Raw genomic sequence first — 15,489 nt, forward strand, 5'->3', positions numbered from 1 at the left:
GATGGAAAATATTTCAATGCAATGGAATAAAACAAATAACAATTCCCTCACAAATAAAGAATTTCGATTATACAATACCGTGATTTACACAATCATAATAAACACGCATACAAGTAGATTTTATTATACTGTTATTAAATTTTATAATATTTTATCGTTTATGTTAAACTGTTTTAGTAATATAAATTATAAATTAATATAAAATATAGTGGATATTATAATATTTACTTTTTATATTTTAATGCATATTAATTCCATAAAACTTTTAATATTGTGCGTACTAATATTTGATAAAGAATAAGAGTTATACGTACAATATAATATATTTAAATAATGTTTATATAATTAGACCATTTCAATACTGAATCAATAAGCAGATAATTCTATAGATCGAAAAGCTTATAAAAGCTTATTGTATAAGTTTCTTCATAAAAAATATTAAAACTATATAAGTTATAAAGATATTTAATCCAATCATTTTTACAGATTTTTAATATGTTGTATATCTACATTATTTATATAAGGTACAGTACTATTTCTTAAAAAAAAAAATGAAAGTATATTGCAAGCATAAAAGAAGGATCAAAATTAAAAAGCATGAAAGCTCGATAATCTTTTAACAATGAAAAGAAAAAGTATCATCTTAAAGCACTTATAATTTCATTAGAATACTTAACAAGTAAAACCATTGTTTTTGTCAAGCACGATTTTCCTTTCAAAAAAGTCATTCTTTTATTCAAAAAAAAGGCTAAAACTCATCTGATGTATATTTTACGATGGCGCCAGTACGTGTCCAAGCACGTGGAAATTACAGAGGTCGCCCTGAGAATCGTGAGCTTTCAAACTCCGCAGCAGTCAGTCGCCAGCCGTCCGTGCTGTACCAACCGGGAGTGGTATACTCTTTACGTTGCAAAATTGGTGTTTATCTTCACTGTCATAAAAGACATACACAAAATTAAAATTGCCAGATCTCTATTAGGGTGAGTGAGAACATTAATTAATTTGATAAACAAATTCTTATAAAAATTTTTGACTCGTTACATAAAATCAGAGAGACGATTATTATGTATTTTACTTTCTACAATAAATTTTGAAAAATTCTTTTTTATTTAAATATAAGTGAAGAGAAGGACAATTTGTAATTAATAGTAAGTAATTTTGCAGTCAACAATGACGTATACACGTGGGGATCGATAATGATCGTTAACTGTACGCAACGCCTAATTAGGGTTTCTACTTTTGTTCAAGCGTTGCTTGTTACGAAATAATTAATTATAGTTTATTTGGCGTTAAAAAATGTAAAAAAAAACAGCTTAAGTTGTAATTGTTATTTATTTATCAATTTTAAGCAAAGTAAAGAAAATATAAATTATTTGTATTTTAATAATATTTCTACTCGAATATACATAATTTAAAAGCAGGATAAAAAAGCTAATTTTATTAATAGTATAATGTATAAAGTAGCTAAATAAGCGAGATATCATACGTATTTTTGTTATTGTAAGTTATAATTTTTAAATTCTCTTTCTTCTAAAATTACACTTCTTTATAATTGTCCGATACACAAAATAATAATTATTTTTCCAGAGTTATACTGGATCGATTTGTTTATTCGGAATTTGATGTTGTACACGTCATCCATAATGTCAAATTATATCTATATATAATTTGAATTATTTTTAATTATTTTTATAGGTCGTTCTATCCAATATCGTTAATTTGATTAAAGCGGAGTTAAATAATTTAACTCAAGAAAATATGTTATTTATCTCAAATTTAATTCCATAGAGTGTTTCATAGAAAAATATTGAAACTAATTAACTGTCATTTTCGAATGTGACGACCAACTAATACAATTACGTTTACAAAAAAAATCTGCAATCTTAATAGATATAAATAAAATTTAACTAAATATTTGTACATTAATTGATCTTTCCAATGAAAAATATGCTAATCATAAAGATTAATATTTTTGACGTGTGCATCATTTTTTGTACAAAACTTAATTTTTTACAAAAACTTGTAAAAACTTTTTCTAACATATTGTGTTTAATATTGCAGACAATTTTTGTAATAACTGTTACTAAATCTAATAGATACTGTTTTTGGATTGTATGTCTTGGATATTAATTATATATATATATATATATATATATATTACTTAATTATTAACATATTTTTTATCAACAAAATAATCTAATATATAATTTAACAAATAGAATTTGTTAAATTTGATTTATACCCATTAAAAATTGCAAACTTTCCTCTTTCCAACGCAATTTCTGTTTTTTCAATAACTAAATACATTCAACAATGATTAGTTTCAATATTTTCTCATGAGACAATAACTCTGTAATGATTGTAAGTATATACATTAACATGGACGATGTTTACTTTAAAACTAGCGACAGAAATGATTAATTTACATTTTAACATTGATATAACTTAAAAATAACAAAACTTATTTTAATTTATGGGATTAAGTTATCATTGCATGTTTGATATCTAATAGTATAAAGATTTAGTTTTTACTTTTTGTTTTACTTAATTAATTTTAGATTCTCTTCAATTTCTTTACAAAAAAGTCTGTTGCAAGTTATTGAAAAAGGTGCATGTATGTAATAAAGTTATATGACTTTACACAAAGGACATAGCATTTTATTATTACTAATTAATATGACAGCATAGATTTAAAATACTATGAAGTAAAATAAGCGAAATTTATCTAAAATTTAAATATTTGAAAGAATACGTATGTAATATAGTTTCTAAGTAGTCTGCTTACAAAAGTGCGTACGTTAGATCTACGTCAAAATAACACGTTTTTAAAAATTTATTCAGCTCCATAGATAACTAGTTTGAATGATACGATCGAAAAATATCCGAGTTCGCATGATAATATTTTGATGTTAAAATGCATTTATTCGAGACACAGCAAAGCGCCAACGAGTCTGCATTTTCTGAAAATTTTATCCTCCTGAATGATGCATATCTGCCGATAACGAACATTGCAGCTTCCTATAATCGATTTCACGTGCCACGACGAATAATGGTTGACAGAATCAGCGATCCGTCCTATCCGTCTTCCTATGTAAATGATTCGGTACAAGGGACAGAGATCGTAAGCTAGCCGTTCAATTTCCTTCGTAAGAGTGTACACTGTACACGTGCAACGATTCGCGTTAAATGACTGTAATGAAAACAATAACGGCATAATTAAAATACATTGATTCATAAATCACTAGCATCCATAAATTCGATTAATGCAAAGTAAGTTGAAGGATTATAATGAAAATATAAAATAATCTTTCATCAAAATGTTTTGACACTTTTTGGTTGGGACGACGATTCGTACATTAAATTAAATTATATTATGATAGAAAATCTATCGATTTAAAAATTATTTCGGGTATTTATCTCTGTCAGATTATCTGCCGTCATACAGACTTTCAATCCTAGTGCAAGGATATCAGCATCTTCCAACTAATCTACATTAATGCACTTAGGAAGGGGAAGTTCTTGCAGTTAAGTTGACGTAGTCTCATCGGCAAAGTTGCTTTGTTACTCGTTCGGTGGAGACACGACGCGACGTTCTAATTTCAAGAATACGAAACATGTAGAGGTATATTTTCGTACGCACCTTAATAATTTTGAGTCGGAACAAAAGTTCATAACATTACTTCATTTATATTTGATGTTTATATTATTTTTAAAAGGATTATTTTACAATTACACTATTTAAGAGAATAAAGTTTCAGTTTTAAGAATTTGTTTTTTGAATTATGGTACAATCATTTTCAACGGAGTTACGAACAATTAAAATTAGTATGTTTTCCTTTCATTTTATCCGCGATAACTCAATAATAAAAAAACTTAAAAACATTTTTAAAAAACGATTTTATAAAGAAAACTTTCAGCTTCACATCAGAAAGTTGAAAATTTTCGTAAGTTTTTTTAGGCACATGACAAGTCCGCAAAATAAAAAAAAGTCCCATTTTGTCCAGTCTTTTATATGTAAAAGTAATAAACTCATAGAAACTCACATTTTCTACGAATTTTTAAAAGTAAAGATTTTAAGCATTAAAATCCTTTTTTTAAGTTTAAATTTCGTTTATTTTTAACGAAGTTGCAACTGATTGAATTTTGAAACTCGTAGCGTTACGAACTTTTATTCAAACTTCTATTCTTAACACGTTTAATAAAAGTTCTGTCAGAACTCCTCCTCAAATTCTTTCCATCTCTTCGAAAATATGCGCGAAATTGATAATAAACACGAATGAATCGAGATAATACTCTTGGCATTATTCCTCTTTGTGGATCCTCCAAAAATGGCTTACACGGTGAAGATCTCCTATATCTGATAATCTTGACGATAAATTCAATGTTCTACCAAGGAGATGGGATACGTGTCAGCCTTACTAAATGTCGAGTGTACATCCTAGATACAGACGAATGGGGTGCTTTCTGGATACAGAACCGATTCTGTCCCGTCTCGCTTTAAATGCCAAAGGATTGACCCGGACCGACCTTTTAAAGTTCCCTGATAAACCAAGCTCGAACAAAAGGTTGGCCGAGAAACCGTTCCGGTGATTCGATTGCACGCGAACGAGAGGTGTCCGTAAGATTTCTTGCTCCTTACTTGCTTTCCCTACTTTCTTTCTTTCAACCCCTACTGCATACGTCTTCATCGTAGTGCCCATTGTTCTTTCGCCTGCTCACTAGATTTTCATGCCTGATCAACATGTAGCTCGGTCGTAAATGTGCTCCGTGTGGAGCACATCGATCAGGCAATCCAATTCGCACGCAAAAGTATCGAAAGATTACGTCAATATATTTCTTAAATACACATATTTTTTAAAATATACTCCACGAGAGAATCATTAATTTGTGTATACACCGTGATTTCTTTTATACACGTTCCAATATAAATGCGCCAAATATACAAAACGAGCAAGTCATACATTTTTGTGAACTTTTCTACTTTCAATTTCTTGCTATTTTTTTTTTAGTTTCATTACATTAATATTTTCCTTTCTTCTTATAATTTTCACATTTTTTTCATTATGAAATTCAAGAAAAAAAGTATAAAGTGAAAAATTATACGCGATTCTTAATGAATACAGATTAATAAAGACAATTAAATGCAAGATTGAAAATAATATCTTTTCCGTTCGATGCATATAATGTTAATAACTTTGACCATTTGGGAAACTATACTTGCAAACTAGGAATCGTTAATACCTGGGATCATGTCTTTAGCGTACCGACTTACGACTCTCTAGTGGATTATCTATAATATGATTCGCCGATAAGTTCATTAATCCAACTAGCTTCTGAAAAGAACACGATTTTAATTAAAAACTCAATTCAACAATGTTTTCCTGAGGGATATAATCACACTGAACTGCGCATTTTAAGTTATATCTATTGATATATCTAAATAACGTAATTATATGATATCGTAATTTTCCGACAATTTACGCACATCGTAAATTGAGCCATAAGCCTTTAGCTCGCCCCAATCAGCCCGTGATTGATAGCGATCGCGACTAATCCACGGATGATACTCCAACGTACTGGCTACTCTAATAAATTGCGCGTAATGAAATAAAATAATCTTCGATATTACGTCAGAACAAAACGTCAAGCCTGGCGGTAATTTCGACGGATTATTATTGCCGCGAAAATAATTCGATGAAGAATATCTCAACATTTTCGCCGACTCTCGTAAATCGATTGTTCTATAGCGGAGGTACACAATTCTGGCACTGAAATCTCTAGTTTTCATAAGGCGGAAGTTTCCCTTTTCACGCTACATAGGAAGCAGAAATTGAATTATTTTTCTTTTCCTTTTACGAAAGGAGAGTCTCTCTCAGAAAGTAAACAATTATGTGAAAAAGTAAGCAATTGCGTAAACGATTACGACAATTGTTTATACAAAGAATTGCTGATTGCGATTAGGTTTATGCAAAAATATTTTGAGAATATTATTGAGTTAACGTTATCAATAATAGAATTGTTCGCGTAATTTACCATTTCAAGAATCGTTTAGCTGAGCGACTTTAGTCCTGGTTAACAGATAGCTACAAGAAATCCTGTTAAAGAGTTAAAGTTACATCTTGTGTGGACTTGGGAAACTCATTTATTTTTCATTAATGCGCTTCTTTTGATGTGAAACTCGTGTAATAAAATGTGTAAAAGACATGTAATAAGGCATGTTGGCGTTACAAAAAGATCTTTGTACTCGTGCTAGTGCATATAGGGCATCTCACAATTTCCGAGCCGAATTTGAACGACAAATACTCTGACAAATTTTTCTCTTTTAAAAAAGTTTTGTGATAAAACGCACGGATGATAAATGGTTCTTCCGTCAGGCTGTGTGCAAAATACTCGAATTTATATACCCTACTATTATAGGTATATGGCAATTAGTTGTCACTTGTGAATCTGGGATAACATATGATCTGACAGTAACACATCCTCTTTTGTTTCGAGCTTCTCCCAATTCGCTCTTCCGTCAACCTTTTCTTCTGCATTTCGTGTATTACACCAATCGTGGTATTTGAGCTATTTAGAGTTCTATGCCCTATTCTTTCTTTGTTTTTACTTTCTCTCACTTTTTCTTCCATTTAATCTTTCTTTTGTAACACTGAGTGACGCGTGTCATTCGCGATGATTTATCGAAAATCAATGTTTACAGTCGATGTCTACCTCATTAACGTAATGCATCAGATAATCAGGATTATTTCCGTCGAATGTATAAGCCACCCCATCCACCTGTACCGCTGTAAACACTGTGGAATTGTGGTTTTGCGGTTCAAAGGAGCAGAGCTTTAAAATTATAAAACACGCTATCGCACGTGTCTCCGTAAGTCTCGCGTGGTCTCCCACCGTTTCTTCTCTCGTATCGGTAACCCGACGGTTGCAACGTGACATCATGAGCGGCGGGTAAGATCGATCGATCCCGGAGACGTGCCGCGCGAGTTGAATTCCCGCGAGATCCGACAGTCGAGTCCCCTGCAGATCCTTTGCTACACGGAGAGCCCTCGTGGAACTCGAATCTTTCCAAGCCAGTCTGGAGAAAGACGGATATAAAATAAGTGCGGGGAGACGAACAATTGTTCTTTTACGCTTCAAATTCGTACGATGTTTTCGACACATTGTCAGAACGTAAAAAGATTATCTTTACGAAGGAAAACCAACATATAGAAAAGAATATTTTCGTTTTTTAATCCTTTATTATTCTAACTGAAGCAAAGTTAAACGTGGGGAATATAATCTGCATTGTATGCAGAAATTTTGGCCCATAATCTTTCCTTTAGTTCCGTCGAGGATTTGGTATTATTTCAACAATCGCTGTAGCTTAAATGATCTCATATCTTAATAATGTTTTTGTCTTTATCCTATTGTTAAATGTAGTGACAACACAAGTTATATATGAAGTTAAACATCTCAAGCTGTTGGACAGTTTTATTTATATTGGAGAGTTTATAGAAATATCATGACAAAATATTGCATCATCGAGAAATATACTTTTGACGTTAATTCAATTAAATGCATGTAAATAATATTTTAGATTTATTTATTCACTGTGTAACTGACAATATCAAAGAAGTATCCGTATATTTAGCTTTGGTAAATATAAAAAATTATTAGAAAAGAAGAAAGGAGAGAGATTGATTATAAAAAGAATCTCAGATTTTTTTCTATAATACATACGCAGAAAGAACTATTACTAAAGTTAGCTCAAAAGTTAACTAGATAGACAGTTCTGAAAATAATTTTGTTGGACTATCGAAATAATTATGTAAGACCTAAAACTAGTTGCTAGAATGTCAAAACTGTTCACATTGCTCATCATACTTGGGATTCCTAATTATTTTGACGTACTTAATTATTTTGATAATTCAACAGAATTATTTTCAGATTTATGAATTTAATTAAATTTTTATATATCAGCAAAATCGCGTTCTTGTCGTACAATTTTTTTTTTCTAATCATGATCAGAAACAGTATTTCGACGTTATACAATATAAGTTAAACAGGATTTATTAAAAATATTTATACTATGTATACAAATAACAAACAAAATGTGCAGCGAGTCATTTCGTTCATAAACTGCGGTTTCAACAGTAAGTAACGTGATTCGTCGCGTCATAAATATCGGTGGAAAACGACTTCCTGGAACGTTATAACGGATTCTGCACTACTTCCAAAGCCGAAAAGCAGTATCGTTACTCCGGAGGAAATCTTTGGAAGTCGCACGTGTTGCGATGCCACAGCCATTGGTAATATCTCGCTGCTGTGCGCACGTGAATTATTTTACTGAACTCGTAAATATTTCACCCGACGTTTTTTAAATTTACTGACCTTTATTGTGCAATATTATAAAAATATATAAGAAAATAGAATAATAACTTATGTCATATATATATATGGCATAAGTTATTATTTTATTTTATATATATATAGTGTGTATATATATGGTATATAAAAGGCAATAATATAAATTTTCATGTAAAAAGCTTTAATGCGTATTATAAAACATTTTCCCTTGCATAGCGTTTGAAAAGTTGCTACTGAATCGTTTAAATCTTTTAAAAATTTAACAACGTTCAAAACTATGTGAACTAGTCAAGCAGTTATGAAACAATTGCTATTAAGCGAAATTAAAAAAGCGTGCTTTTTGTCGTGGCGGAGGTAAACGCACGAAGAGATTTTAGTGCGCATAGAAAGCACGCTGAACATCATCCATGCAATAATGGCAAGATCTGCATTGCAAATCCTTTCACCTTGTTATTCGGACACAATAATCCAGCCACCTACCAGCCGGATTGGTTGCGCATATCTCAAGATGAAAATCCCGAAGGCGTCCGATAGCCTATATCTTCTTTCCCGCGGATAGAGATAGCAGTTTCTGCTTTACGACCACAAACTATCTCGCTGCAGGTGAATCCTCGAGAAAGTGCAAAAGTTCTGCTGCCTAGCTCTGGTGTTGCCCTCCCTTCTAACTATCCGATGTATTACCTCGCATTTTTCCCGTATCTCCTTCCTTTCTTCCTTTTTTTCCCCATTTTCTCTACACGTCTGTCTTTCTCACTTCTGACAATCGTTCTACAACTCTGCGGCAGGAATATGCCAATATTCTGTCGAAGAAATCTAACGAGCTAAACTTCACAACATCAATTCTATTAGATGCGTGAACGCCTTCGAAAACAATATATCCAAAGTTTGCACAGAGTTTCCAGGTTGTTCTCTATTCCTGCCTGGTTCGAGAACTTACGCGAACATCACCACGAGATTCACAGCTTAAATTGTTGCGACGTAAGTGGCGACGGTCATCCCTAAATACTTTTGCATTATTTCAGTTAAAATTAAAATTACGAAAGCTATTTAATTTTCACGTGACAGATCGGACCACTTTTATGTAACATTTTTCTATTTTGGTTTATATGTCAAGTAAATTATATATTATGAGGAAAAAAGATGAGAAATGTAATTATAATTTCATACAGAATGGAATGCTTAGTTTTCTGGAACATCTAATGTAATTTTCTTAATGAAAGCGCGGAATTACAGACTATTGCGAACTCATATAGTATTACGTTTGCATTAAACTATGCTTATTATACGTGCAAGATTATGAACAAGCAGTGCGAAATTCGATGAGTTAACTCTACTAGTTGAAAATTTTATTACAACGATATTAAACGCGTTGTCCTGCAAATAATTGCGTAATTATTTTATAACAGAGATATCCTTTTCCATTTAATACAAGTTATATCGATATTCAATGTTTGTGTGTGTGTGACATACATATTTTAAATAAGATACTATAAATTAATGTTAGATTAATCGATGCGCAGTTTGATTGAATTGGAAATTGCAAAATTCACATAAAAATGTTACTAGGCATTTGTTTTATCAAATATGACCTTATTCGTTTATTTGTGTTGAACATTTTTTGACTAATTCTTATTTAATGTTGTATAATATTAAATTGTCAATAAGTTCTTTATTAATAAGTTCTTTAGATTTTAAGATATGTTTTCTTATTAAAATTAGAGAAATTATTAATATATTTTATATTTAAGTACAATATTTTAATTTGACTCTGTTGAATGTCTAAAAGTAATCGGCGCGCAGTCATATTACTAAAATAATTCATTTGAAGAATATATGCGTTAGTTTAACATTTAATTTTGACCGAAAGTCTCTCGTATTTAGGTGATGTTCTTGCATAAACGGTCTTGTTTCTAATCTTATTATTATTTAAATTGTTTTGTTAAGCATGTTTCGTTATAACACTTGACATAACGTAATCAATATTACTCCTCGACAAACTCAAGTGAGTCTACGAACCTGATGATCTATCTTCCGACGACGCCGTACGTAAATGTTATGCTAAAATAAAATTCTCTCCGTTTTATTATCGTGTATCGTGATAAAAAACACGTGACACTTATAAGAGTAAAATTGTACCGTTGAGCAAGGAGCATTACGTTTTTTTTTTTTTGGTAAATTTGCCATGAAAAATGAATGAATTTTTTTCAGGAGACAAAACCGCGTTTCCCTCAGCGCGTTTTCCTTTTCGTTTGCTATTATTATATATATCTCTCTCCTTTTGAATATGGATTTAGGAAAAAGAAGATGCATCGCAGAATAATAAAATAATATATTTTTTTAGAGCGCATCTAAATTCTCACTTGTTTCGGATGTCATCATCGCATTTTTCTTGTGCGTTGTCCACAGTAACTTCCATTTTCGTTTATTTCCACGCGCCACTCGACGAGATGCACATACACGAACAAAAGCAATATAGAACAATATACGCACTGCGGCAGCAACTGCGAGAAATAACACAATCGATTCACATTCTAGTATTTGTTAAATTTTAATAAGAAGAACAAACGTTATAATATATCGAAACATATGTAATCCTTTTCTTATATTGAATAAAAGCTAGATTTTTGTTAATAGCATTTGTCGTCATTAATTTCGCAAAATATTATATACATAAGATATATACGTATAAATGCAAAAGTTATAAAATATAAAAGACTTTTATATAAAAAAAATAATTTTGCATAATACGAATGTAAAGTATTTTGCTTAAAAGGAGTTTCTTAATTATTGAGCATTCTTTTTTAAAGTAATTGCTATATATATATACCAATATCTATTTCTACTATTCCATCTTATTGTTAATTTTGTTAATTGAAAACTGCGTTTTCAAAACCGATTGTGTGTTCAACCAGTTTTAAAAATTAAAAGATTGAAAAATTCACATAGAAATATTATTAGACACCAAGATCTAATTTCAACCACATTTGACGTTTCTTTATTTAATTTACCTACTTGATTTATCTGTCAATTTAATATACCCCAAGAAGCAATAAACTGTGGTTATTTGTCATCATTTTAACATAAAAATATGTCACTGGCATTAAATAATGTTAAGTTATTATTTGAAACATTATTAAACGATTTAGTCTCTATCAATAATTTAACTGTCTCATATTTATGGCGTATAGATGATACAGATTCATGTATTTCTTTAGCGATGTTTGAATTTCAGAACAAAGAGGAAGGGAAAGATCGGATACAGTACGAAAACATCACAGCCTTTCCAACAATCCCGACTGTATTTAAAAAACCACGGGGGATGCGAGATCCGACGGGCGATGACAGGACCAGTGTGGGGGTCGAGGTTCTGCCTCGTATTGGCGGCAATCACGATCGTTATCGCCAATTATCCACGGCACCGCAACAGACACCTGCACGAGCAGCTTGTTAACGGCCACAAAGTTACCAGAAATATCACTCAATTACAAGGTGCGTTATAGATAGCGATATATAATTTGCAAATACAAATGCAATTATTTTTTTATACGTACCGAAGCAGAGCATCACTAAAATAAGACATCGATTTGATTTATTTCTCATTGTCTTTTTTTCTTTGCGTATTCTGCAAATGTATCCTCACGTTGTTAGCTATACTAATTTAATTTTACTTACCAAAATAAGCTGATGTTATTTTTTGTCATTTTAACATTTAAATAATGTTAAAATGACATTATTTAACGTCAAAATGATAATAAATAACGTCAGTTTATTTGCTGGATTTATATATATGTATATATAGTAAGAACTGCGCATATATTTCGTGGTCTTAACATTTATACTCTGTAGAAAGAATTGAATCATATCAGCATTTTTCTTTAACTGTATCAGCTTTCCTCTTTAATTTAATACTCAAAAGAAAAAAAGGGAATCAAACTACTTTGCTCTTTCTAAACTGATAATGACAACTTTATAGAAATGTTGCAGTCTATATTTATTACTATACAGTTCAAATAAGAATAGGAAAAGAAGAATTAGATTAAATTTGTGCCAAGTAAATGTACAGAGAATTGATGCACGGAAATGTCTTAAGCATATTGACCCAAGAGTTCATCTCAGACTATCACGTCGAATAGTCTCCGCCGCCGTTGTAACATAATAAACGTCTCGCAGAAATTTGAAATCGAAGAGCAGGGAACTTCGCGTTTAATTACCTTCTCTAAAGTTGAACACTACGTGGCTAAGCCGAGAAACCGAGCCGTAAGAGTGATTCGTTTTGGTGCTAAAGTTAAACTTTCGCCTGCACCGAACTTGCGAGCATGGGAAAGTTTCGATAACATGTAAAATTTTACGGCGTGATGCGGTTTAGAGGGTGATTAGATTTTTTTTTACGTAAAAAAAAGTCTGTGAAAACGTATGTCAAGCTATCGTGGTTCTGTCTGAGAACAAAAAGTTGTTGATTGACAATACAAATAAAAATACGAGGAAAAAGAATAATCGAAAATGCTATTTCGAATCTTTTTATTTGCGAACGAGCGTCGGAATTATTCTCCATTATTTGCTGCGATTGGCAAATTACAAGTTGAATGGCTACATTGTCGATTTCCGATGGACTACAATCTCGTATCTATATTAACTTGACCGTTCGGATATTTACTTTCTGTGGATGCTTGCGCTGGCTTTTCCGCCGAGAGCTAGTAAGAAGATGTACATTCGTCCTACATAGCTTTGTAGTAGGGTCCCGGATTTCAATGCTGAACCGATTAGACTTTAAAGAGTCGTTCGCTGCAGTCGACCGTTCTGGAGCGCTCATGCAAGTACAATTTCAGGCTTTCATAGCAGGTATGTGAAAAAAAATTGTGCATACTCTCGAGGGACGAACGCGTCATTTAAGTTTCTTGTTTTTCAGTGCTTACTAAAACATCAAAAAATTTTATACAATTTTTGTAGCAAAGCACAAAACTATACAACATGTACTTATATTTTATTACCAATTCTTCTTTATCACAATTATTGGGTTGTTAATTAAAGAGGATATTTATTTTTCTTAGTGGAATACAAAAACATAAATCCTGTGTCATAACAATTCTCCTCCATCAATTACTGATTTGTTAATTAAAAGAAATATCTATTTTTCTCGGAGTACGAAGACATAAATCCTGTTTCGTGTAATGATTCGCATCACATTAAAAATAAATTATTCAGAGTGATACATACAGTTGCTCATTCTCAGAGTCTCATGAAAGTTTAACCTTGTCGCCGTTACGACCATTTTTCTGAAGCCGCACTTAAAGTAATGCAGCGCAATCTTATCAAGCGCTTTGAAAGAATCATCACCACAGTCGCTGTATTATTGCAGCTTTATAAAAGCGCAAAGAAAAAATTCTAATATTTATCACTTGAAAAATAAATTTTTTTTCGTCCTACACGGCTTTTACTGTCAGCCGTACACATATATTTTTCAATATATATTTATATATTGCTCGTATGTGATACTGATGCTCCTGTCAAGACGAGAAAGTCGTGTCGGGTATAAGCCCGGAGTTCGCGTCCGATGAAATATTCAATTCAAAACTCGTTTGGCGACTTGTCATTCGACTGTACTAGCACAGGCTTTGCGCGAATGTTGGCTGTACACACATACACACATAAACTGCTATTTACAAAGTTTGTCGTTGCCAATCCGCGCCATACATTTTACGACTTCGATATAACGTCGTTCTGAGAATCGAAAATGAAATTTGGTCTCATTGGAACTCCTTTAAAGAAAATAACTTCTTTTTGAAAATTACGATCAACAAAATAGAGCAATTTTCTGAATTTTACACGGGCTAATTTTCATTTAATTAAACCTGTCCAAACATTTATACTTCATTAAAATACATTGATGTCATACGTCTAAAATTCTACTTGATTAAATAGAAGTCGATAGATTCCTGATCTACTGATGTAGCAATTGGTTTACTGTAATGTTGACGAGAATCCCTTTATAGTATTTGATATATCAAAGGAAACAACGAGACACTAGATACAGATGGTTATTGTGCGCCGAACTTCTGGTTCGTAATGAAGCGTACCGGTATGGGACACGTGGATACGTAGCAGGAAGCGGATCTGACCATGCACGTTTGACCTATTTGTCACACTGCGGAATTACAGATCTCTCTACTTGCATTATGCATGCTTTTATTAATAGGCTCAGTCAAACTGAAAATACACACAGAAAGCATTAATGCTACGAATGAAAAGCGTATTAAAAAGATCTTAAAAATGGTGTAAGTTGATAAATAAAAATTAATCATCGTTATTATTATCAAATTGACAATTAAGAATTAGGATATTGTATTAATATAAAAACTTCGCAAATGTTCACAAAATCAAGCAATATACTCGTTGCGTTACTTTTTTAAGCGTATTTTTAAAATTAAATTATACAGAAATTTAACTCTTCTATTCTTGAGGCGCATTCGTACGTTGAATCTCTTCCTCCGTCGTGGAGTAGCAATCCAATTACAGTAGCTAATTTTAATGGTGTAAGTTATACGAGAGAGATGAAATTGCATAAATACTTGGATGTGCAACGTCATGGTGTCGCAATGACAGAGGAACGGGGAAAGGACCGCACAGAATTACGGACACGTTGGGTTTAATATCGCGCATCGGCGGGGGCGGAGGTTACCTTGTGGATTACATACAAAGTTTCATCGTTACAGGCAAGCATGTCACCTTGTTAGATTTGGCTCGGTGCTACCTGTTCACAGGTATCTTTTGTTAGGGGATGAAACTTGTCGTCGCGAAAGGGATAACTTGTCATTTTAATAAACTGTTGACCTCGCAATATTAGTTTTTCGTTGATTGATAGGTCATATCCTTTCCATTACTTATGAGAGTAATTACAACTTTCGCGACGGAGTCCTCTATGACCTATAATTTAGGAACAACGTTGCTGCACCGCAAAGTTTCTCAACGTCCTGCCTTCTCGCATGCGACCGGCATATAATTTAAGGTGTCCTGGAAAAATTTTGTAAAATAATTTTGAATAAATCAATATATTTTTAAAGGATATTAAGGAACGTTATTACACGTAACAGATAACGTAAAATGTACGGTGAACCTAAAGTCGACCAAAAATTCGATTTCGGTTTT

General features: G+C 32.0%; 1 protein-coding gene across 1 annotated transcript in view; it reads left to right on the forward strand.

Moving 5' to 3' along the window:
* The first annotated feature begins 878 nt into the window (after window positions 1–878).
* The window catches only part of LOC108778438 (uncharacterized), a 28,207-nt gene continuing 13,596 nt past the window's right edge, over window positions 879–15,489 (forward strand). The window contains exons 1-2 of the mRNA XM_018545617.1: window positions 879–980; window positions 11,579–11,835. Coding sequence (XP_018401119.1) covers window positions 11,685–11,835 — 151 coding nt within the window. The 5' untranslated portion in view covers window positions 879–980; window positions 11,579–11,684. The remainder of the gene's footprint in view (window positions 981–11,578; window positions 11,836–15,489) is intronic.

The sequence above is a fragment of the Cyphomyrmex costatus genome, unplaced genomic scaffold, assembly GCF_001594065.2.
Source record: "Cyphomyrmex costatus isolate MS0001 unplaced genomic scaffold, Ccosl1.0 scaffold5, whole genome shotgun sequence".
Taxonomy (NCBI): Eukaryota; Metazoa; Arthropoda; class Insecta; order Hymenoptera; family Formicidae; genus Cyphomyrmex; species Cyphomyrmex costatus.